The 24,396-nt window shown below is 41.2% G+C and overlaps 1 protein-coding gene across 1 annotated transcript in view; it reads left to right on the top strand.

The window, feature by feature from the left end:
* The window catches only part of PIN4 (peptidylprolyl cis/trans isomerase, NIMA-interacting 4), a 90,806-nt gene extending 67,287 nt beyond the window's left edge, over positions 1–23,519 (top strand). Inside the window, exon 4 of the mRNA XM_053698991.1 lies at positions 23,242–23,519. Within this exon, the coding sequence (XP_053554966.1) occupies positions 23,242–23,400 (159 nt within the window). The 3' untranslated portion in view covers positions 23,401–23,519. The remainder of the gene's footprint in view (positions 1–23,241) is intronic.
* Positions 23,520–24,396: the final 877 nt, after the last annotated feature.

Genomic DNA, 24,396 nt, shown 5'->3' with positions numbered 1-24,396 from the left:
TCCACCTCAGACCTCTGCAGTTAAGCATGCTCAGACAATGGAACGGAGACTATGCAGACTTGTCTCCTCTAATAACCCTGGAGCAGGAGACGAGGGACTCTCTTCAATGGTGGTTGTCTCTGGATCATCTCTCCCAGGGAACCTTCTTTCGCAGACCATCCTGGGTGATTGTGACAACAGACGCCAGCCTTCTAGGGTGGGGAGCTGTCTGGGGTTCCCTAAAGGCTCAGGGAGTTTGGACTCAGTCAGAGTCTGTTCTTCCTATAAACATCCTGGAACTGAGAGCGATCTTCAAAGCTCTTCTGGCCTGGCCTCAGTTAGCCTCGGCCCAGTTTATCAGGTTCCAGTCGGACAACATAACTTAACTGGCTTACATCAATCATCAGGGAGGAACGTGGAGTTCCTTAGCGATGACGGAGGTAACCAAAATAATTCAGTGGGCGGAGGCCTATTCTTGCTATATATCGGCGATCCACATCCCAGGAGTGGTCAACTGGGAGGCGGTCTTTCTAAACAGGTAGACATTTCATCTGGGGGATTGGGAACTCCATTCGGAAGTGTTTTCCAGCCTGATTCTCAAATGGGGTCAGCCAGAATTAGATCTCATGGCATCTCGACAGAATGCCAAGCTCCCGAGATATGGGTCGAGGTCCAGGGACCCCCAGGCGGAACTGATAGATGCTCTGGTGGTTCCTTAGACCTTCAGTCTAGCATACCTATTTCTTCAGTTTGTGCTTCTTCCTTGGGTCATTGCTCGAATCAAACAGGAGAGGGCGTCATTGATTCTCATTGCTCCGGCTTGGCCTCGCAGGATTTGGTATGCAGATCTGGTGGACATGTCATCTCTGCCACCTTGGAGACTTCCGTTGAGGAAGGACCTTTTAATTCAAGGGTCCTTCCTTTACCCAAATCTAGTTTATCTGAAGCTGACTGCTTGGAGATTGAACACTTAATTTTGGCAAAGCAGGGGTTTTCTAACTCGGTCATAGAGACCATGATTCAGGCTCGTAAGCCTGTAACTAGAAAGATTTACCATAAGATATGGCGTAGTTATCTTTATTGGTGTGAATCCAAGGGCTACTCATGGAGTAGAGTTAGGATTCCTAGAATTTTGTCTTTTCCCCAGGAGGGTTTGAAGAAGGGTTTATCAACGAGTTCCCTAAAGGGTCAAATCTCGGCCTTGTCAATTTTGTTACACAAATGTCTGGCGGATGTCCCAGATGTACAATCCTTTTGTCAGGCCTTGGTCAGAATTAGGCCTGTGTTCAAACCAGTTACTCCTCCATGGAGTCTTAATTAGTTCTCAGAGTTCTTTAATTGGCTCCGTTTGAGCCTATGCATTCCTTAGATATTAAAATATTATCTTGGAAAGTTTTGTTTCGTGTTGCGATTTCTTCAGCTCGTAGAGTGTTAGAGCTCTGTGCATTACAGTTCGAGTCTCCTTACCTTATTTCTTTCATGTAATTAGCAAGAGTCCATGAGCTAGTGACGTATGGGATATACATTCCTACCAGGAGGGGCAAAGTTTCCCAAACCTTAAAATGCCTATAAATACACCCCTCACCACACCCACAATTCAGTTTTACAAACTTTGCCTCCTATGGAGGTGGTGAAGTAAGTTTGTGCTAGATTCTACGTTGATATGCGCTCCGCAGCAAGTTGGGGCCCGGTTTTCCTCTCAGCGTGCAGTGAATGTCAGAGGGATGTGAGGAGAGTATTGCCTATTTGAATTCAATGATCTCCTTCTACGGGGTCTATTTCATAGGTTCTCTGTTATCGGTCGTGGAGATTCATCTCTTACCTCCCTTTTCAGATCGACGATATACTCTTATATATATACCATTACCTCTGCTGATTTTCGTTTCAGTACTGGTTTGGCTTTCTACAAACATGTAGATGAGTGTCCTGGGGTAAGTAAGTCTTATTTTCTGTGACACTCTAAAGCTATGGTTGGGCACTTTTTTATAAAGTTCTAAATATATGTATTCAAACATTTATTTGCCTTGACTCAGGATGTTCAATATTCCTTTTTTTCAGACAGTCAGTTTCATATTTGGGATAATGCATTTGAATCAATCATTTTTTCTTACCTTAAAAAATTTGACTTTTTCCCTGTGGGCTGTTAGGCTCGCGGGGGCTGAAAATGCTTCATTTTATTGCGTCATTCTTGGCGCGGACTTTTTTGGCGCAAAAAATCTTTCTGTTTTCCGGCGTCATACGTGTCGCCGGAAGTTGCGTCATTTTTTTGACGTTCTTTTGCGCCAAAAATGTCGGCGTTCCGGATGTGGCGTCATTTTTGGCGCCAAAAGCATTTAGGCGCCAAATAATGTGGGCGTCTTATTTGGCGCTAAAAAAAAATATGGGCGTCGCTTTTGTCTCCACATTATTTAAGTCTCATTATTTATTGCTTCTGGTTGCTAGAAGCTTGTTCACTGGCATTTTTTTCCCCATTCCTGAAACTGTCATTTAAGGAATTTGATCAATTTTGCTTTATATGTTGTTTTTTCTATTACATATTGCAAGATGTTCCACGTTGCAACTGAGTCAGAAGATACTTCAGGAAAATCACTGCCCGGTGCTGGAGCTACCAAGCTAAGTGTATCTGCTATAATTTTTGGTATCTGTTTCTCCAGCTGTTGTTTGTATTGCATGTCATGACAAACTTATTAATGCAGATAAAATTTCCTTTAGTACTGTTACATTACCTGTTGCTGTTCCGTCAACATCTAATTTTCAGAGTGTTTCTGATAAACATAAGAGATTTTATTTTTTAAATCCATTAAGAAGGCTATGTCTGTTATTTCTCCTTCTAGTTTACATAAAAGTCTTTTAAAACTTCTCTTTTTTCAGATGAATTTTTAAATGAACATCATCATTCTTATACTGATAATGGTTCTTCTGGTTCAGAGGTTTCTGTCTCAGAGGTTGATGCTGATAAATCTTTTTATTTGTTCAAGATGGAATTTATTCGTTCTTTATTTAAAGAAGTATTAATTGCATTAGAAATAGAGGATTCTGGTCCTCTTGATACTAAATCTAAACGTTTAAATAAGGTTTTTTAAATCTCCTGTAGTTATTCCAGAGGTGTTTAATCTCCCTGATGCTATTTCTGAAGTAATTTCCAGGGAATGGAATAATTTGGGTAATTCTTTTACTCCTTCTAAACGTTTAAGCAATTATATCCTGTGCCATCTGACAGATTAGAGTTTTTTGGGACAAAATCCCTAAGGTTATGGGGCTGTCTCTACTCCTGCTAAATGTACTACTATTCCTACGGCAGATAGTACTTCATTTAAGGATCCTTTAGATAGGAAAATTGAATCCTTTCTAAGAAAAGCTTACTTATGTTCAGGTAATCTTCTTAGACCTGCTATATTTTTAGCGGATGTTGCTGCAGCTTCAACTTTTTAGTTAGAAGCTTTAGCGCAACAAGTAACAGATCATAATTTTATAGCATTATTATTATTCTATAACATGCTAATAATTTTATTGGTGATACCATCTTTTGATATCATTAGAGTTGTCAGGTATATGTCTCTAGCTATTTTAGCTAGAAAAGCTTTATGGATTAAACTTGGAATGCTGATATGTCTTCTAAGTCAACTTTGCTTTCCCTTTCTTTCCAGGGTAATAAATTATTATCTTAACTGTTTCTGGAAGGAAGGGAACTTTTTTACCAAAGGATAAAAAATCTAAGGTAAATTTAGGTCTAATAATCATTTTCGTTCCTTTCCTCACAACAAGGAACAAAAGCCTGATCCTTCATCCTCAGGAGCGGTATCAGTTTGGAAACTATTTCCAGTTTGGAATATATCCAAGCCTTATAGAAACCTATAGCCAGCTCCTAAGTACCCATGAAGGTGCGGCCCTTATTCCAGCTCAGCTGGTATGGGGCAGATTACGTTTTCTTCAAAGAAATTTGGATCAATTCCGTTCTCAATCTCTGGTTTCAGAACATTGTTTCAGAAAGGTACAGAATTGGCTTCAAGTTAAGGCCTCCTGCTAAGAGATTTTTTTCTTTCCCGTGTCCCAGTTAACACAGCAAAGGCTCAGCATTTCTGAAATGTGTTTCAGATCTAGAGTTGGCTGGAGTAATTATGCCAGTTCCAGTTCTGGAACAGGGGCTGGGGTTTTATTTTATCTCTTCATTGTACCAAAGAAGGTCAATATTGAATCGTTATGTAAGGATACCAACATTCAAGATGGTTACTGTAGGACTATCCTGCCTTTTGTTTAGCAAGGGCATTATATGTCTACAATAGATTTACAGGATGTGTATCTGCATATTCCGATTCTTCCAGATCACTTTTAGTGTCTGAGATTCTCTTTTCTCCAACATAGGTGTGTCCGGTCCACGGCGTCATCCTTACTTGTGGGATATTCTCCTCCCCAACAGGAAATGGCAAAGAGCCCAGCAAAGCTGGTCACATGATCCCTCCTAGGCTCCGCCTTCCCCAGTCATTCTCTTTGCCGTTGTACAGGCAACATCTCCACGGAGATGGCTTAGAGTTTTTTAGTGTTTAACTGTAGTTTTTATTATTCAATCAAGAGTTTGTTATTTTAAAATAGTGCTGGTATGTACTATTTACTCTGAAACAGAAAAGAGAAGAAGATTTCTGTTTGTAAGAGGAAAATGATTTTAGCAACCGTTACTAAAATCGATGGCTGTTTCCACACAGGACTGTTGAGAGGAATTAACTTCAGTTGGGGGAACAGTGAGCAGACTTTTGCTGCTTGAGGTATGACACATTCTAACAAGACGATGTAATGCTGGAAGCTGTCATTTTCCCTATGGGATCCGGTAAGCCATTTTTATAACAGACAGAAAAAAAGGGCTTCACAAGGGCTTTTTAAGACTGTAGACATTTTCTGGGCTAAATCGATTTATATATAAACATATTTTATACTCCATAGCCTTGAGGAATTATTTTAATCTTGGGAATTTTGTAAAATAACCGGCAGGCACTGTATTGGACACCTTATTCTCTAGGGGCTTTCCCTAATCATAGGCAGAGTCTCATTTTCGCGCCTGTATTGCGCACTTGTTTTTGAGAAGCATGACATGCAGATGCATGTGTGAGGAGCTCTGATACATAGAAAAGACTTTCTGAAGGCGTCATTTGGTATCGTATTCCCCTTTGGGCTTGGTTGGGTCTCAGCAAAGCAGATACCAGGGACTGTAAAGGGGTTAAATATAAAAACGGCTCCGGTTCCGTTATTTTAAGGGTTAAAGCTTCCAAATTTGGTGTGCAATACTTTTAAGGCTTTAAGACACTGTGGTGAAATTTTGGTGAATTTTGAACAATTCCTTCATACTTTTTCGCAATTGCAGTAATAAAGTGTGTTCAGTTTAAAATTTAAAGTGACAGTAACGGTTTTATTTTAAAACGTTTTTTTGTACTTTGTTATCAAGTTTATGCCTGTTTAACATGTCTGAACTACCAGATAGACTGTGTTCTGAATGTGGGGAAGCCAAGGTTCCTTCTCATTTAAATAGATGTGATTTATGTGACACAAAATTTAGAGAAAATGATGCCCAAGATGATTCCTCAAGTGAGGGGAGTAAGCATGGTACTGCATCATCCCCTCCTTCGTCTACACCAGTCTTGCCCACACAGGAGGCCCCTAGTACATCTAGCGCGCCAATACTCCTTACTATGCAACAATTAACGGCTGTAATGGATAATTCTATCAAAAACATTTTAGCCAAAATGCCCACTTATCAGCGAAAGCGCGACTGCTCTGTTTTAGAAAATACTGAAGAGCATGAGGACGCTGATGATATTGGTTCTGAAGGGCCCCTACACCAGTCTGAGGGGGCCAGGGAGGTTTTGTCTGAGGGAGAAATTTCAGATTCAGGGAAAATTTCTCAACAAGCTGAACCTGATGTGATTACATTTAAATTTAAGTTGGAACATCTCCGCGCTCTGCTTAAGGAGGTGTTATCCACTCTGGATGATTGTGAGAATTTGGTCATTCCAGAGAAACTATGTAAAATGGACAAGTTCCTAGAGGTCCCGGGGCCCCCCGAAGCTTTTCCTATACCCAAGCGGGTGGCGGACATTGTAAATAAAGAATGGGAAAGGCCCGGTATACCTTTCGTCCCTCCCCCCATATTTAAAAAATTGTTTCCTATGGTCGACCCCAGAAAGGACTTATGGCAGACAGTCCCCAAGGTCGAGGGGGCGGTTTCTACTCTAAACAAACGCACCACTATACCCATAGAAGATAGTTGTGCTTTCAAAGATCCTATGGATAAAAAATTAGAAGGTTTGCTTAAAAAGATGTTTGTTCAGCAAGGTTACCTTCTACAACCAATTTCATGCATTGTTCCTGTCACTACAGCCGCGTGTTTCTGGTTCGATGAGCTAGAAAAGGCGATCAATATTAATTCTTCTTCTTATGAGGAGATTATGGACAGAATTCGTGCTCTCAAATTGGCTAATTCTTTCACCCTAGACGCCACTTTGCAATTGGCTAGGTTAGCGGCGAAAAATTCTGGGTTTGCTATTGTGGCGCGCAGAGCGCTTTGGTTAAAATCTTGGTCAGCGGATGCGTCTTCCAAGAACAAATTGCTTAACATTCCTTTCAAGGGGAAAACGCTGTTTGGCCCTGACTTGAAAGAGATTATCTCTGATATCACTGGGGGCAAGGGCCACGCCCTTCCTCAGGATAGGTCTTTCAAGGCCAAAAATAAACCTAATTTTCGTCCCTTTCGCAGAAACGGACCAGCCCCAAGTGCTACGTCCTCTAAGCAGGAGGGTAATACTTCTCAAGCCAAGCCAGCCTGGAGACCAATGCAAGGCTGGAACAAGGGAAAGCAGGCCAAGAAACCTGCCACTGCTACCAAGACAGCATGAGATGTTGTCCCCCGATCCGGGACCGGATCTGGTGGGGGGCAGACTCTCTCTCTTCGCTCAGGCTTGGGCAAGAGATGTTCTGGATCCTTGGGCGCTAGAAATAGTCTCCCAAGGTTATCTTCTGGAATTCAAGGGGCTTCCCCCAAGGGGGAGGTTCCACAGGTCTCAATTGTCTTCAGACCACATAAAAAAACAGGCATTCTTGCATTGTGTAGAAGACCTGTTAAAAATGGGAGTGATTCATCCTGTTCCATTAGGAGAACAAGGGATGGGGTTCTACTCCAATCTGTTCGTAGTTCCCAAAAAAGAGGGAACGTTCAGACCAATCTTAGATCTCAAGATCCTAAACAAGTTTCTCAAGGTTCCATCGTTCAAAATGGAAACCATTCGAACAATTCTTCCTTCCATCCAGGAAGGTCAATTCATGACCACGGTGGATTTAAAGGATGCGTATCTACATATTCCTATCCACAAGGAACATCATCGGTTCCTAAGGTTCGCATTCCTGGACAAGCATTACCAGTTTGTGGCACTTCCGTTCGGATTAGCCACTGCTCCAAGGATTTTCACAAAGGTACTAGGGTCCCTTCTAGCTGTGCTAAGACCAAGGGGCATTGCAGTAGTACCTTACTTGGACGACATTCTGATTCAAGCGTCGTCCCTTCCTCAAGCAAAGGCTCACACGGACATTGTCCTGGCCTTTCTCAGATCTCACGGATGGAAAGTGAACGTAGAAAAGAGTTCTCTATCTCCGTCAACAAGGGTTCCCTTCTTGGGAACAATAATAGACTCCTTAGAAATGAGGATTTTTCTGACAGAGGCCAGAAAAACAAAACTTCTAAACTCTTGTCAAATACTTCATTCTGTTCCTCTTCCTTCCATAGCGCAGTGCATGGAAGTAATAGGTTTGATGGTAGCGGCAATGGACATAGTTCCTTTTGCGCGCATTCATCTAAGACCATTACAACTGTGCATGCTCAGTCAGTGGAATGGGGACTATACAGACTTGTCTCCGACGATACAAGTAAATCAGAGGACCAGAGATTCACTCCGTTGGTGGCTGTCCCTGGACAACCTGTCACAGGGGATGAGCTTCCGCAGACCAGAGTGGGTCATTGTCACGACCGACGCCAGTCTGGTGGGCTGGGGTGCGGTCTGGGGACCCCTGAAAGCTCAGGGTCTTTGGTCTCGGGAAGAATCTCTTCTACCGATAAATATTCTGGAACTGAGAGCGATATTCAATGCTCTCAAGGCTTGGCCTCAGCTAGCAAAGGCCAAGTTCATACGGTTTCAATCAGACAACATGACAACTGTTGCGTACATCAACCATCAGGGGGGAACAAGGAGTTCCCTGGCGATGGAAGAAGTGACCAAAATCATTCAATGGGCGGAGACTCACTCCTGCCACTTGTCTGCAATCCACATCCCAGGAGTGGAAAATTGGGAAGCGGATTTTCTGAGTCGTCAGACATTTCATCCGGGGGAGTGGGAACTCCATCCGGAAATCTTTGCCCAAATTACTCAACTGTGGGGCATTCCAGACTTGGATCTGATGGCCTCTCGTCAGAACTTCAAGGTTCCTTGCTACGGGTCCAGATCCAGGGATCCCAAGGCGACTCTAGTAGATGCACTAGTAGCACCTTGGACCTTCAAACTAGCTTATGTATTCCCGCCGTTTCCTCTCATCCCCAGGCTGGTAGCCAGGATCAATCAGGAGAGGGCATCGGTGATCTTGATAGCTCCTGCGTGGCCACGCAGGACTTGGTATGCAGACCTGGTGAATATGTCATCGGCTCCACCATGGAAGCTACCTTTGAGACGAGACCTTCTTGTTCAAGGTCCGTTCGAACATCCGAATCTGGTCTCACTCCAACTGACTGCTTGGAGATTGAACGCTTGATCTTATCAAAGCGAGGATTCTCAGATTCTGTCATTGATACTCTTGTTCAGGCCAGAAAGCCTGTAACTAGAAAAATTTACCACAAAATATGGAAAAAATATATCTGTTGGTGTGAATCTAAAGGATTCCCTTGGGACAAGGTAAAAATTCCTAAGATTCTATCCTTTCTTCAAGAAGGTTTGGAGAAAGGATTATCTGCAAGTTCCTTAAAGGGACAGATTTCTGCCTTGTCTGTGTTACTTCACAAAAAGCTGGCAGCTGTGCCAGATGTTCAAGCCTTTGTTCAGGCTCTGGTTAGAATCAAGCCTGTTTACAAACCTTTGACTCCTCCTTGGAGTCTCAATTTAGTTCTTTCAGTTCTTCAGGGGGTTCCGTTTGAACCCTTACATTCCGTTGATATTAAGTTATTATCTTGGAAAGTTTTGTTTTTGGTTGCAATTTCTTCTGCTAGAAGAGTTTCAGAATTATCTGCTCTGCAGTGTTCTCCTCCTTATCTGGTGTTCCATGCAGATAAGGTGGTTTTACGTACTAAACCTGGTTTTCTTCCGAAAGTTGTTTCTAACAAAAACATTAACCAGGAGATAGTCGTGCCTTCTTTGTGTCCGAATCCAGTTTCAAAGAAGGAACGTTTGTTGCACAATTTGGATGTTGTTCGTGCTCTAAAATTCTATTTAGATGCTACAAAGGATTTTAGACAAACATCTTCCTTGTTTGTTGTTTATTCAGGTAAAAGGAGAGGTCAAAAAGCAACTTCTACCTCTCTCTCTTTTTGGATTAAAAGCATCATCAGATTGGCTTACGAGACTGCCGGACGGCAGCCTCCTGACAGAATCACAGCTCATTCCACTAGGGCTGTGGCTTCCACATGGGCCTTCAAGAACGAGGCTTCTGTTGATCAGATATGTAAGGCAGCGACTTGGTCTTCACTGCACACTTTTACTAAATTTTACAAGTTTGATACTTTTGCTTCTTCTGAGGCTATTTTTGGGAGAAAGGTTTTGCAAGCCGTGGTGCCTTCCATCTAGGTGACCTGATTTGCTCCCTCCCTTCATCCGTGTCCTAAAGCTTTGGTATTGGTTCCCACAAGTAAGGATGACGCCGTGGACCGGACACACCTATGTTGGAGAAAACAGAATTTATGTTTACCTGATAAATTACTTTCTCCAACGGTGTGTCCGGTCCACGGCCCGCCCGGGTTTTTTAATCAGGTCTGATAATTTATTTTCTTTAACTACAGTCACCACGGTATCATATGGTTTCTCCTATGCAAATATTCCTCCTTTACGTCGGTCGAATGACTGGGGAAGGCGGAGCCTAGGAGGGATCATGTGACCAGCTTTGCTGGGCTCTTTGCCATTTCCTGTTGGGGAGGAGAATATCCCACAAGTAAGGATGACGCCGTGGACCGGACACACCGTTGGAGAAAGTAATTTATCAGGTAAACATAAATTCTGTTTTTAGACAAGCATTACCAGTTTTGTGGCTCTACCGTTTGGCCTAGCCTCAGTTCCAAGAATTTTTTTCAAAGGTTCTCGGTGCCCTTCTTTCTGTAATCAGAGAACAGGGTTTTGGTATTTCCTTATCTTGGACGATATCTTGGTACTTGCTCAGTCTTCTCATTTTCGAAGAATCTCATACGAATCGACTTGTGTTGTTTCTTCAAGTTCATGGTTGGAGGATCAATTTACCAATCAGTTCATTGATTCCTCAGACAAGGGTAACCTTTTTAGGTTTCTAGATAGATTCAGTGTCTATGACTCTGTCCTTGTCAGACAAGAGAAGTTTAACATTGATATCAGCTTGTCAAAACCTTCAGTCACAATCATTCCCTTTGGTAGCCTTTTGCATGGAAATTTTAGGTCTTAGGACTGCCGCATCAGATGCGATCTCCTTTGCTCGTTTTCACATGCGATCTCTTCAGCTCTGTATGCTGAACCAATGGTGCAGGGATTACTCAAAGATATCTCAATTAATATCTTTAAACCGATTATACGACACTCTCTGACATGGTGGACAGATCACCATCGTTTAGTTCAGGGGGCTTCTTTGTTCTTCCGACCTGGACTATAATCTCAACAGATGCAAGTCTTACAGGTTGGGGAGCTGTGTGGGGGTATCTGACGGCACAAGGGGTTTGGGAATCTCAGGAGGTGAGATTTCCGATCAATATTTTGGAATTTTCAGAGCTCTTCAGTCTTGGCCTCTTATGAAGAGAGAGTTGTTCATTTGTTTTCAGATAGACAATGTCACAACTGTGGCATACATCAATCATCAAGGAGGGACTCACAGTCCTCTGGCTATGAAAGAAGTATCTCGAATTTTGGTTTGGGCGGAATCCAGCTCCTGTCTAATCTCTGCGGTTCATATCCCAGGTATGGACGATTGGAAAGCGGATTATCTCAGTCGCCAAACGTTGCACCTGGGCGAATGGTCTTCGCTCAGAGGTATTTCCTCAGATTGTTCAAATGTGGGAACTCCCAGAAATAGATCTGATGGCTTCTCATCTAAACAAGAAACTTCCCTGGTATCTGTCCGGATCCCGGGATCCTCGGGCGGAGGCAGTGGATGCATTATCTCTTCCTTACAAGTGTCATCCTGCCTATATCTTTCCGCCTCTAGTTATTCTTCCAAGGGTATTCTCCAATATTCTAAAGGAATGCTCGTTTGTCCTGCTGGTAGCTCCAGCATGGCCTCACAGGTTTTGGTATGCGGATCTTGTCCGGATGGCCTCTTGCCAGCTGTGGACTCTTCCGTTAAGACCAGTCTTTCTGTCTCAAGGTTCTTTTTTCCATCAGGATCTCAAAACCTTAATTTTAAGGTATGGAGTTTGAACGCTTGATTCTTGATCAAAGAGGTTTCTCTGACTCTGTGATTGATACTATGTGACAGGCTCGTAAATCTGTATCTAGAGAGATATATTATAGAGTCTGGAAGACTTATATTTCTTCAGGATGGTTTAGATAAAGGTTTGTCCGCAAGTTCCTTGGAAGACAAATCTCTGCTCTTTCTGTTCTTTTTCACAGAAGGATTGCTAATCTTCCTGATATTCATTGTTTTGTACAACCTTTGGTTCGTATAAAACCTGTCATTAAGTCAATTTCTCCTCCTTGGAGTTTGAATTTGGTTCTGGGGGCTCTTCAAGCTCCTCCTTTTGAACCCATGCATTCTTTGGTCATTATATTACTTTCTTGGAAAGTTTTGTTTCTTTTGGCCATCTCTTCTGCCAGAAGAGTCTCTGAATTATCTACTCTTTTTTGTGAGTCTCCTTTTCTGATTTTGCATCAGGATAAGGCGGTGCTGCGAACTTCTTTTGAATTTTTTACCTAAGGTTGTGAATTCTAACAACATTAGTAGAGAAATTGTGGTTCCTTCATTATGTCCTAATCCTATGAATTCTAAGGAGAAATCATTGCATTCTTTGGATGCTGATAGAGCTTTGTAATATTATGTTGAAGCTACTAAGTCTTTCCGAAAGACTTCTAGTCTATTTGTCATCTTTTCCGGTTCTAGAAAGACCAGAAAGCTTCTGCCATTTCTTTGGCATCTTGGTTGAAATCTTTATTTCATCATGCCTATGTTGAGTCGGGTAACACTCCGCCTCAAAGGATTACAGCTCATTCTACTAGGTCAGTTTCTACTTCCTGGGCGTTTAGGAATGAAGCTTCGGTTGATCAGATTTGCAAAGCAGCAACTTGGTCCTCTTTGCATACTTTTACTAAATTCTACCATTTTGATGTGTTCTTCTTCTGAAGCAGTTTTTGGTAGAAACGTACTTCAGGCAGTGGTTTCAGTTTGAATCTTCTGCTTATGTTTTTTCATTAAAATTTTATTCTGGGTGTGGATTATTTTCAGCAGGAATTGGCTGTCTTTATTTTATCCCTCCCTCTCTAGTGACTCTTGCGTGGAAAGATCCACATCTTGGGTAATCATTATCCCATACGTCACTAGCTCATGGACTCTTGCTAATTACATGAAAGAAAACATAATTTATGTAAGAACTTACCTGATAAATTCATTTCTTTCATATTAGCAAGAGTCCATGAGGCCCGCCCTTTTTTGTGGTGGTTTTGATTTTTTTGTATAAAGCACAATTATTCCAATTCCTTATTTTATATGCTTTCGCACTTTTTTCTTATCACCCCACTTCTTGGCTATTCGTTAAACTGAATTGTGGGTGTGGTGAGGGGTGTATTTATAGGCATTTTAAGGTTTGGGAAACTTTGCCCCTCCTGGTAGGAATGTATATCCCATACGTCACTAGCTCATGGACTCTTGCTAATATGAAAGAAATGAATTTATCAGGTAAGTTCTTACATAAATTATGTTTTTCTATTCAGATAAGGTAGTGTTACGTACTAAATTAGGATTTCTTCCTAAAGTAGTTTCTGATTGGAACATTAATCAGGAGATTGTTGTTCCTTCTTTGTGTCCTAATCCTTCTTCTCAAAAAGGAACGACTTCTGCACAATTTGGACATGGTCCGTACTTTAAAGTTTTACCTGCAGGCGACTAAGGACTTTCGTTAGTATTCTTCTTTGTGGCTACTTCTTTCTTTTTGGCTGAAGAGTATCATACGTTTTGCATAGGAGATTGCTGGACAGCAGCCTCCAGAGAGAGTTACGGCTCATTCCATGAGGGCTGTTGCTTCCTCATGGGCGTTCAAGAACGAAGCTTCTCTGGAACAGATTTGCAAGGATGCAACTTGGTCCTCTCTTCACACTTTTCAAAATTCTGCAAATTTGATACTTTTGCTTCGGGTGAGGCCGCGTTTGGGAGAAAGGTTCTTCAAGCAGTGGTGCCTTCCGTTTAAGGTCCCTGTCTTGTCCCTCCCGTATCATCTGTGTACTCTAGCTTGGGTATTGAATTCCCGTACCTTAAAGCGACTCCCCCGCACCACTTTCTTGTTTTCTAGTTGTGACATAGCGAGCGGTCCCACCCGCTCTCTAAGTCTGCCCCAAGCGCGTTCACGATAATCTCCCTATCATTTGCGCATGTCTGTTCCAATATTCATTTTAAAAGTTTTGGCCAATATATTAGTATAAAAAACGCTAAGTATTGACATTTTTCTCTTGCTTATATAGTCTGTCATTCTTCAATATATATAATCCTATTCTTCATTAATTCATTCTTCATGCACAAAGTCAGACTACACATGTGCGTCTCATGAATGAGCATGAGAAAGTTACTGTGATGTCGGAACTTTAACACATGCGCAGAACAATCGAGTGACGTTTAGAGTAGGAGCTTCATTCCCCCAGGGGGAAAACTGCCATTGGACGATTGAATAGGACTAGCCTGTCAATCACATATAAAAAATGGCGGGCGGAGGATAGAACATTAATGGAGGACATTTAGAAGGTAAAAATAAAGATTTTTTACATAGGATTGTTAAAAAATGATGATTGAAGGTTCAGCTATTTTTTTGAAAAGGAATATCAAAACGTGAGCAAGTCACTCGGACTTGACCTTCACTTTAAGATCGATGTTAAATCTATGTCTTTAGCTATTTTAGCTAGAAGAGCTTTATGGCTTAAATCATGGAATGCTGACATGGTGTCTAAATCTAGATTACTATCTCTATCTTTCCAGGGTAATAATTTATTTGGTTCTCAATTGGATTCTATTATTTTCACTATCACTGGGGGTAAGGGAGACCTCCTGTGGGAAGATTCTTTCTCATATTCCAACAAATCTTGTGAAGGCTCAGACTTTTCTGAAATGTGTTTCAGACCTAGAGCTTTCAGGGGTGATTGTACCAGTTTCTGTCCAGGAACAGGGGTTTGGGGTTTTTATTCAAATCTATTCATTGTCCCAAAGAAAGAGAATTCTTTCAGACCAGTTCTGGATCTGAAGTTTTTAAATCGTTTTGTAAGAGTCCCAACTTTCAAGATTGTGACTATAAGGACTATTCTGCCTTTTTGTTCAGCAAGGTCATTTTATGTTCACAATAGACTTACAGGATGCTTATCTTCACATTCCAATTCATCCAGACCACTATCGGTTTCTGAGATTCTCTTTTCTAGACAAGCATTACCAATCTGTCGCTCTTCTATTTGGCCTAGCAACAGCTCCAAGAATCTTCTCAAAGGTTCCCGGTGCCCTTCTATCTGTAATCGGAGAGCAGGGTATTGTGGTGTTTCCTTATTTGGACGATATCTTGGTACTAGCTCAGTCTTTTCGTTTAGCAGAATCTCACTCTAAACAACTAATGTGGTTTCTTCAAAGGCATGGTTGGAGGATCAATTTACAAAAGAGTTTCTTGATTCCTCAAACAAGGGTCACCTTTTTAGGTTTCCAGATAGATTCAGTGTCCATGACTCTGTCTTTAACAGACAAGAGACTAATGAAATTGGTTTTAGCTTGTCTAAACATTCAGTCTCGATCATACCCTTCAGTGGCTATGTGCATGGAAGTTTTAGATCTCATGACGGCAGCATCGGACTCGATCCCCTTTGCTCATTTTCATACGAGACCTCTGCAGCTTATAGTCAGATATCACAGCTGATATACTTAAATCCCAGCACTCAACTCTCTCTGTCTTGGTGGTTGAACCATCACCGTATTGTTCAAGGAGCCTCTTTTGTTCACCCTTCCTGGACTGTGATCTCAACGGATGCAAGTCTTACAGGTTGGGGAGCTGTCTGGGGATCTCTGACAGCACAAGGGGTTTGGAATCCTCTAGAGGCGAGGTTACCAATCAATATTTTAGAACTCTCTGCTATTTTCAGAGCTCTTCAGGCTTGGCCTCTATTAAAGAGAGAACTTTTCATTCGTTTTCAGATGGACAATATCATAACTGTGGCATGTCAATCATCAGGGAGGGACTCGCCCTTAAGCAATGAAAGAAGTATCTTGGATACTTTCCTGGGCGGAGTCCAACTCTTGTCTAATTTCTGTGATTCATATCCCAGGTGTAGACAATTGGGAAGCGGATTATCTCAGTCATCAGACTTTACATACGGGGGAGTGGTCTCTCCATCCAGATGTGTTTTATCAGATTGTACAGATGTGGGGTCTTCCAGAAATAGATCTGATGGCCTCTCGTCTGAACAAGAAACTTCCCAGATACCTTTCCAGGTCCAAGGATCATCAGGCGGAGATGGTGGATGCTTTAGCAGTTCCTTGGTTTTACCAACCTGCTTACATTTTTACGCCTCTGGTTCTTTTTCCAAGGGTGATCTCCAAGATCATAATGGAACAATCTCATGTGTTTCTGATAGCACCAGCATAGCCTCACAGGTTTTGGTATGCGGATCTTGTCCGGATGTCCAGTTGCCAACCTTGGCCACTTCCTTTAAGGCCAGACCTTCTGACTCAAGGACCGTTTTTCCATCAGGATCTCTAAATTTGAAGGTATGGAAATTGAACGCTTAGTTCTTAGTCATAGAGGTTTCTCTGACTAAGTGATTAGCACTATGTTACAGGCTTGTAAGTCTGTTTCAAGAAAAATGTATTATCGGGTTTGGAAAACCTATATTTCAGTGTTCAGTTCATAATTATACTTTTAGAATTCCTAGGATTTTACAGTTTCTTCAGGATGGTCTGGATAAGGGTTTTTCTACAAATACTTTGAAGGGACAAATCTCTGCTCTTTCTGTCTTATTTCATAGAAAGATTGCTAAACTTCCTGATATTCACTGTTTTGTTCAGGCTTTGGTTCGTATAAAACCTGTTAAGTCTTTTTCTCCTCCTTGGAGTCTCAATTTGGTTTTAAGGATTTTGCAGGCTCCTCCTTTTGAGCCTATGCATTCTTTGGATATTAAACTACTTTCTTGGAAAGTGTTGTTCCTTTTGGCTATATCTTCTGCTAGAAGAGTTTCTGAGTTGTCGGCTCTCTTGTGAGTCTCCTTATCTAATTTTCCATCAAGATAAAGCTGTTTTGCGGACTTTGTTTAAATTTTTGCCTAAAGTTGTGAACATTAATAGGGAAATTGTTGTTCCTTCCTTGTGTCCTAATCTTAAGAATTCTCTTGAAAGATCTTTACATTCTTTGGATGTGGTAAGAGCTTTGAAATACTATGTTGAGGCTACTAAGGATTTCAGAAAAACTTCTAGTCTATTTGTTATTTTCTCTGGTTCCAGGAAAGGTCAGAAAGCCACTGCCATTTCTTTGTCATCTTGGTTAAAACTTTTGATTCACAAAGCTTATTTGGAGGCAGGGCAGTTTTCTACCACACGTCAAGAGGAGTAGACTAAGCAAAGTTTTCCTTTTACTGCAGGGACATTCCTGTCTTTTTGGAATTCCAGCCAGTCTTGGTCCAGGGGGTAGCAATCTAAGATTTCCTCCCAGGGGCAGATTTTTCCTTTCTAGAGTATCTGCGGTCCAGGTATGATGAGAGGCATTTTTGAACTGGGTTCAGGACCTTCCTCTCTGGGAGTGATAGTTCCTGTTCCAGTCAGGGAACGGGATCTAGATATTTACCTCAAGTTTTTCAGAGTACCGTCCTTCAAAGTTGTATCCATTCTTCTTTGGTTCAAGAGATTCTGTTCATGACGAACATAGACCTGAAGGATGTGTATCTTCTTGTTCCAGTTATCTAGGATCTTCTCAATTTTCTGAGATTCCTCATCCGAGTAAGACTCTCTTAGGTCTTGGGGTATTGCAAGGGTGCCCTCCTGGACAATATATGGTTCAGGTGTCATCTTTCCTTCGAGCAAACTCTCTTTCTAGAGATATGGTCTATTCTGCGTTCCCATGGATGGGAACTGAATCTGGGGAAGAGTTTCCTTGTTCCAACTACAAGGGTGATTTTTTTTTTTGGGGACCTTAATAGATTCTCTATCTTGAGAATATTTCTAATAGAGGTCAGATAATCAAAGATTTCTTCCTCTTACCTCTCTCTACAGTCTACTGGTCGGCCCACAGCAAGCTCTAATGGTCCGGTAGATAACTTAACCATTTTGTAACCAGAGGGTTGGGACTTTTGAATGCAGCTGATTTTCCCTTTTATTTTTCAATGGCTCCATGCATGGAGGTATTTGGTCTGGTTCCATGGACGTTATCCCTTTTCTCAAGTTCATTTGAGACTTCTGCAGTTATGCATGCTTAGTCAATGGAGTGGTGACCATTTGGACCTCTTTCAGAGAATAGATCTAGTTCAGCTTTAAGAGATTCTTTTCTGTGTTTTTTTTTTTTTTAGGAGTATCTGTCTCAGGGCACATGTTTCCAGAGACATTCCTGGGTGATTGTGACCACGGATGCCAGCCTGCAGGGCTGGGGAGCAGTCTGAAACTATTTAAAGGCACAAGGACTTTGGACTCAATAGGAGTCTGCTCTTCCCATCAAGATTTTGGAGTTATGAGCGATTTTCAATGCTCTGATGAGGGCTTGTCCTCAGTTGTCCTTAGCCAGGTTTATCAGGTTCCAGTCGAACATTATCACCTCTGGGGCTTACATCAACCACCAAGGAGGAACTTGGGGCTCCTTAGCCTTTAAGGAGGTGGCTAGGTTTGTTCAGTGGGCGGACGCTCACAATTTCTGTCTTATCTGCCATCCACATTCTAGAAGGGTTCAACTGGGAAGTGAACTTCCTAAGCAGACAGATTTTTCTTCCGGGGAGTGGGTTCTCCATCCGGAAGTGTTCTCCAGGTTCACCCTAAAATGGGGGGGGGGACCGGAGTTGAATTTGATGGCGTCTCGGCAGAACGCCAAGCTTCCAAGGTTCGGTTAAGGTCAAGATATATGTTGGCCAGATTCCTCAATGGCGACTCTGCCAAGCGGTGCTGACACGCCAGGTAGTGATTGCAGGGATCAGATTCTCCGTGAAAACCTCTGTGATGAGCTGAAGTGATCAGCTCAGATGAGCACGTAAAATCCACAGACTGCTATGGGTAACAAACAATTTCACCAGAGCAAGGAAGAGTTGTAAAAAGTTCTGTTTTATTAAAACCACTTAAAAGTTGCTTTGCAACGTGTTTCTCGGCTAACAGTGCCGTTTCATCAGGCTACATAATTATTACACTCTACCTTGCTACCTTTAACTGTGCACTAAACCAATCAGCAGTCCGTGTTACGGACAACACCCAAATCACTGCAGAGTTTCTTGCTTGGATTGAAGTGAGTTCTTTCTTAACCCCTTAATGACCACAATGCACCCTGTATGTCACTGGTCGTTAAGGGTTTTTTCAGGACATAATAGCACAAGTCTAGCAAGAACACGCTATTAATTCCCTCCCTCCAGCAGGCTTTGTGGAATAGAGCAGTCTCAACGCTGGTGGCAAGACCGCGCTATAAAACAATCAAGTCCCAAAAAAAGGCCAGCGACATACAGGGTACGTCGCTGGTCCTTAAGGGGTTAAAGGTGTAAATACAAATAAACAAGCTAAATTCTTATTCTTTTGACCCTGCATACTGCAGATAATACTAAGCGGCTTACCCTAAATATAAGTTTTATCCACCAGTGCCATTGAAAATAGTAAGCAACTTGGAATATGTATTCGTAATCAAAAAACATCTAATATATACACTGGTGGATAAAACTTATATTTAGGGTAAGCCGCTTAGTATTATCTGCAGTATGCAGGGTCAAAAGAATAAGAATTTAGCTTGTTGTACATATATTTGTTTCGTTTGCATATGCATCTGTTTATTTGTATTTACACCTTTAAGAAAGAACTCACTTTAGTCCAAGCAAGAAGCTTTGTTCTCCGCACACGTTATAAACCTCAAGACTTTCAAAGAGCATAGATCCTATCTCTAGGGGTGTGTGGTTTACAGAGCTTCTGATTCGCCTGCAGTGATTTGGGCGTTGTCCGTAACACAGACTGCTGATTGGCTTAGTGCACAGTTAAAGGTAGCAAGGTAGAGTGTAATAATTATGTAGCCTAATGAAACGGCACTGTTAGCCGAGAAACGCGTTGCAAAGCAACTTTTAAGTGGTTTTAATAAAACAGAACTTTTTACAACTCTTCCTTGCTCTGGTGAAATTGTTTGTTACCCATAGCAGTCTGTGGATTTTACGTGCCCATCTCAGCTGATCACTTCAGCTCATCACGGAGGTTTTCACGGAGAATCGGATCCCTGCAATCACAACCTGGCGTGTCAGCACCGCTTGGCAGAGTCGCCATTGAGGAGTCAGCTGAACGGCTCTAAAGTTTCGGTCCGCCCACTATTGCACTGCATGTGCATATTTGTTTGTGAGTATATCATCTATTTCATGAACTTTTGGTTGTTGTACAAATTGGAACTTGCTGCACCAAGAGCGCCTCTTTTTTACTTTTGTCTTCTAGGACATTTATTATCTCTGCATACAACTTGGAGAGAGCTGCTCATCATCGGATTGATGAACTTTTTATCCACATTGACAAATATTGGTCTGAGTATCTACTAGAGGGACTTATCCTAGGTATTTAAGACTCCCTTTCTCCTCTTATCTTGTTGGGAATTATTTATATATTATTACAACATAATAATATCCTTTCTATGGTATCTTATAGAGTACAATAACGTTGATATTGGCATCTCAAAAGTTAATATTATCACATGTGATTGTATATATTGGCGCACCTCTGTTATTCTTTTGGTTAACACAGCAGTTGTACTGTGCTTAAACCATACTTGTTTTTCTATATGTTGGCCATCCTGATAGTTGCTCTGGCGGTTACTTGGGCTTTCAGTCTTGCATACCTGTTCCTCTGTTTGTTCTCCTTCCACAAGTCATTGCTCGTATCAAATAGGAGAGAGCATCAGTAATTCTAATAGCTTCTGCGTGGCTTTGCAGGACCTGGTATGCAGACCTAGTTAAGATGTCATGTCTTTCACCTTGGAGGTTTCTTCTGAGGGAAGGACCTTCTAACACAGGGTTCATTCCTTCATCCAGATCTCGTTTCTTTGAAGCTGATTGCTTGGAGATTGAACGCTTAGTTCTATCTAAGCGTGGCTTTTTTGAGTCGGTCATTGTGACCTTGATTCAGGTTTGGAAGCCTGTTATTAGAAAAATGTACCATAAGGTATGGCGTATATACCTTTATTGGTGGGAATCCAAGTGCTACTCTGTGTCAGGTCAGGATTCCTAGGATTTTGTCCTTTATCCAGGAAGGTCTGAAGAAGGAGGATGTGCCAGATGTTTATTCCTTTTTTGTCAGGCCCTGGTCAGTATCAGGCCTGTGTTTAAGTCTGTTGCTCCTCCTTGGAGCCTTAACCTTGTTCTTAAAGTTTTGCAGCAGGCTACATTTGAGCCATTGCATTCCATAGATATTAAGTTGTTATCTTGGAAGGTTTTGTTTCTTATTGCTATCTCTTCTGCTCGGAGAGTCTCGAAACTCTTGGCTTTGCAGTGTGATTCGCCTTACCTTATTTTTCATGCTGTTAAGGCGGTTCTTCGTACTAAATTGGGATTTCTCCCTAAAGTGGTTTCAGATAGAAATATTAATCAGGAAATTGTTGTTCCTTCTCTGTCCTTATCTTTCTTCTCATAAGGAACGTTTGTTGCACAACTTGGATGTTGCGTGTGCTCTTAAATTCTACCTATAGGCGACTAAGGATTTTCGCCAGTCCTCTGCCCTGTTTGTTTCTCTGGAAAGCGTAAAGGTCAGAAAGCTTTTTCTACTTCTCTTTCTCTCTGGTTGAGAAGTATTATTTGTTTTGCTTATGAGACTGCTGGACAGCAGCCTCCTGAGAGAATTACAGCTCATTCCACTAGGGCTGTCTCCTCTTCTTGGGCTTTCAAAAATGAAGCTTCTATGGAACGGATTTGCAAGGCTGCAACTTGGTCCTCTCTGCATACTTTTTCCAAATGTTACAAATTTGATACTTTGGCCTCGGCTGAGGCCTCTTTTAGGAGAAAGGTTCTTCAAGCGGTGGTGCCTTCTCTTTAGATCTGCCTGTCTTTTTCTCCCTCCTTGTCCATTCTGTGTCCTCTAACTTGGGTATTGGTTCCCACTAGTAATTGAATGATGTCCTGGACTCTCCATATCTTAGGAAAGAAAACTAAATTTATGCTTACCTGATACATTTCTTTCTTTCCGGATATGGAGAGTCCACGACCCCACCCATTGTATTAAGACAGTTATTTTTGACTAAACGTCAGGCACCTTTACACCTTTTGTATTATTCCTTTTTCCATTTCCCTTCTGACGAATGACTGGGATTTGTGGGAAGAGAAGTGATACTTAACAGCTTTGCTGTGGTGCTTTTTGCCTCCACCTGCTGGCCAGGAGTGATATTCCCACTAGTAATTGAATGACGTTGTGGACTCTCCATATCCGGAAAGAAAGAAATTTTATCAGGTAAGCATAAATTTTATTTTTTTTGTATGGATTCACCCGTTCAAAATAGTGCATACAGCAGAATTATTATTCCAATTCACGAGAAGTTGCATATTGTATGATTTTGTTTATTCACACCAAACTGTTACTCAAATATTACACTTTCATGTTGACCACATGTTGACTATAAGTTACATGAACTGGATGAGTTATTAGCTGAATACTCTTAACACCACACCTTAAAGGGGCAGTATACACCAATTTTTTTATATAACTGCATGTAATATATACTACTATAAAGAATAAGATGCACAGATACTGATATAAAAATCCAGTAAAAAACTGTTTTAAAAACTTACTTAGAAGCTCTGTTTATCTCTTTTGAAAAGGTAGTTGGAAAGCCCACTGCAAGTGGGAAATAAGACACTCCCCCTCCCCCTTCTTTTGCATATGAAAAGACCCTTTACACAAATAGGAGCAAGCTGGAGTAAGTATCTGTCGGTATGTTCCTAAAACTTTGGGGCTTGGTTAGGAGTCTGAAAATCAGAGCAATGTTATTTAAAAATAATCAAAGCTATACATAAAAAAAAAAAAAAAACAACTTTATGGGCTATATAAATAGATCATCTACAAAACATTTATGCAAAGAAAAAATGAGTGTATAATGTCCCTTTATCACTATCTCCACACCGAATCATACAATGGGCCAGTCAATAGGAAGCTGTATTTTATAAAGTTCTTAAATTTTATTAGTGAGCTATAAAACTGAATAAGAAATACATTCCTAATTGGGTCAGTTAACCCAGAATGTTTGATTGTGTGTGATAAATATGAAATGCATTATTAGAGGATAAATGCGGACAGCAATAGTGGGATTCCTCTTTGATTTCTTGGTGCAGGAATATAACATTTTTTATGTGGTTGAACTTCTCATTTAGTGACAGGAGGGAAGAGAACAATCCCGGTGAAAAACTCAAATTCACCTAGGATAAATTTGGCTTCAGGAGTTAGTCAGTTGTCTCCTTTATGTAAAATACTAATATGCTTTTATGTTCTCCCACTGTTTTAGTTAGGGGCACAAGTAGACCTTAGCCTTTAACGATACATATTATTTACTCTTATTAATTTTATACCAATCAGACCCCCATCCTTACTATATTTGCAGGTTCTGTTCTACAGCTGTTTTCTCTTTTTTTTCACTTGAGTATTTTTGTATATTTTGTACCCTTCTCATTCAGATAAATTTCTACTAACATTTTTCTTTTTGTCCTTCAGGGTGATCTTGGCTGGATGACAAGAGGCTCCATGGTGGGACCATTCCAAGATGCTGCTTTTGCTCAGGCAGTGAGTACGATGGACAAACCTATATACACTGATCCTCCGGTGAAGACCAAGTTTGGATATCACATCATCATGGTTGAAGGAAGGAAGTGATACACATTTTGACAAGCACAGAATGAACTAGTATTTTGAGATCTGTGTAGATCAACGTCTGTTTAGACATACAGAAAATCCCTTTCATTGACAGACAATTCAATAAAGTGTAAACTCAGCCTTTTGGTTGGCTTCAGTTTTTAACATTTAGTTTGATTTATTGTGTATTTGGGTGTATAACAGTTGAAGTTTGCATCATAAGAAAACATCTCTACTACAAAGAGTCTGGCCCACTGTCTGAGGACTTTCTGTGCACCACTCGAATTTTAGATGAGCCCGAGATCTATGTGCTGATCTGCAAGGTGAATGACAAAAGGAGGATATGAAGTGAGGTCACTGAGAATAAATGGTTACTTGACAACAGGAAAGTATTTGTTTTTAAAAGATGAGATTTCTCTTTCTTAAACAATGCTCTGGTAACACTCTAAGACATGCATGTCGAACCTAAGGCCTGTGGGTCACGACATTCCTGTGCTTTTTTTGTGTGTCCCTATCCTTATTAGCCAATCCAGCACTGCTCAAACTGACCATAAACGGGCCGGCATCTAAACTTACATTCTTGCTTTTCAAATAAAGATACCAAGAGAATGAAGAAAAATTGATAATAGGAGTAAATTAGAAAGTTGCTTAAAATTGCATGCTCTATCTGAATCATAAAAGTTTAATTTTGACTAGACTATCCCTTTAAGATAACTTATGTGATTCCTTTAATTGTGTGGCTGACTCCCTTATGTGCTGGGTTCTATCAAATTTGCTTAATTTGCTGCAATGCACTTCTCGGAGCTAGCTTAACCAATGAGCTCCCAGCTCCTAAGCCTACTTATGTATGCTTTTTTTTTTATACAAAGGATACAAAAAGAAAGAAGCAAATTAGATAATAGAAGTTAATTGCAAGTTGTTTAAAAGCGTATGCTCTATCTAAATCATGAAAGAAACATTTTGGGTTGTGTGTCCCTTTGAAGATAATACAACAGCAGGTGGGGTGCATCATGGGAG

Source organism: Bombina bombina, chromosome 1, assembly GCF_027579735.1.
Source record: "Bombina bombina isolate aBomBom1 chromosome 1, aBomBom1.pri, whole genome shotgun sequence".
NCBI classification, from domain to species: domain Eukaryota; kingdom Metazoa; phylum Chordata; class Amphibia; order Anura; family Bombinatoridae; genus Bombina; species Bombina bombina.
The sequence above is the reverse complement of the archived record's forward strand: the minus strand, read 5'-3'. Positions and strand labels throughout refer to the sequence as shown.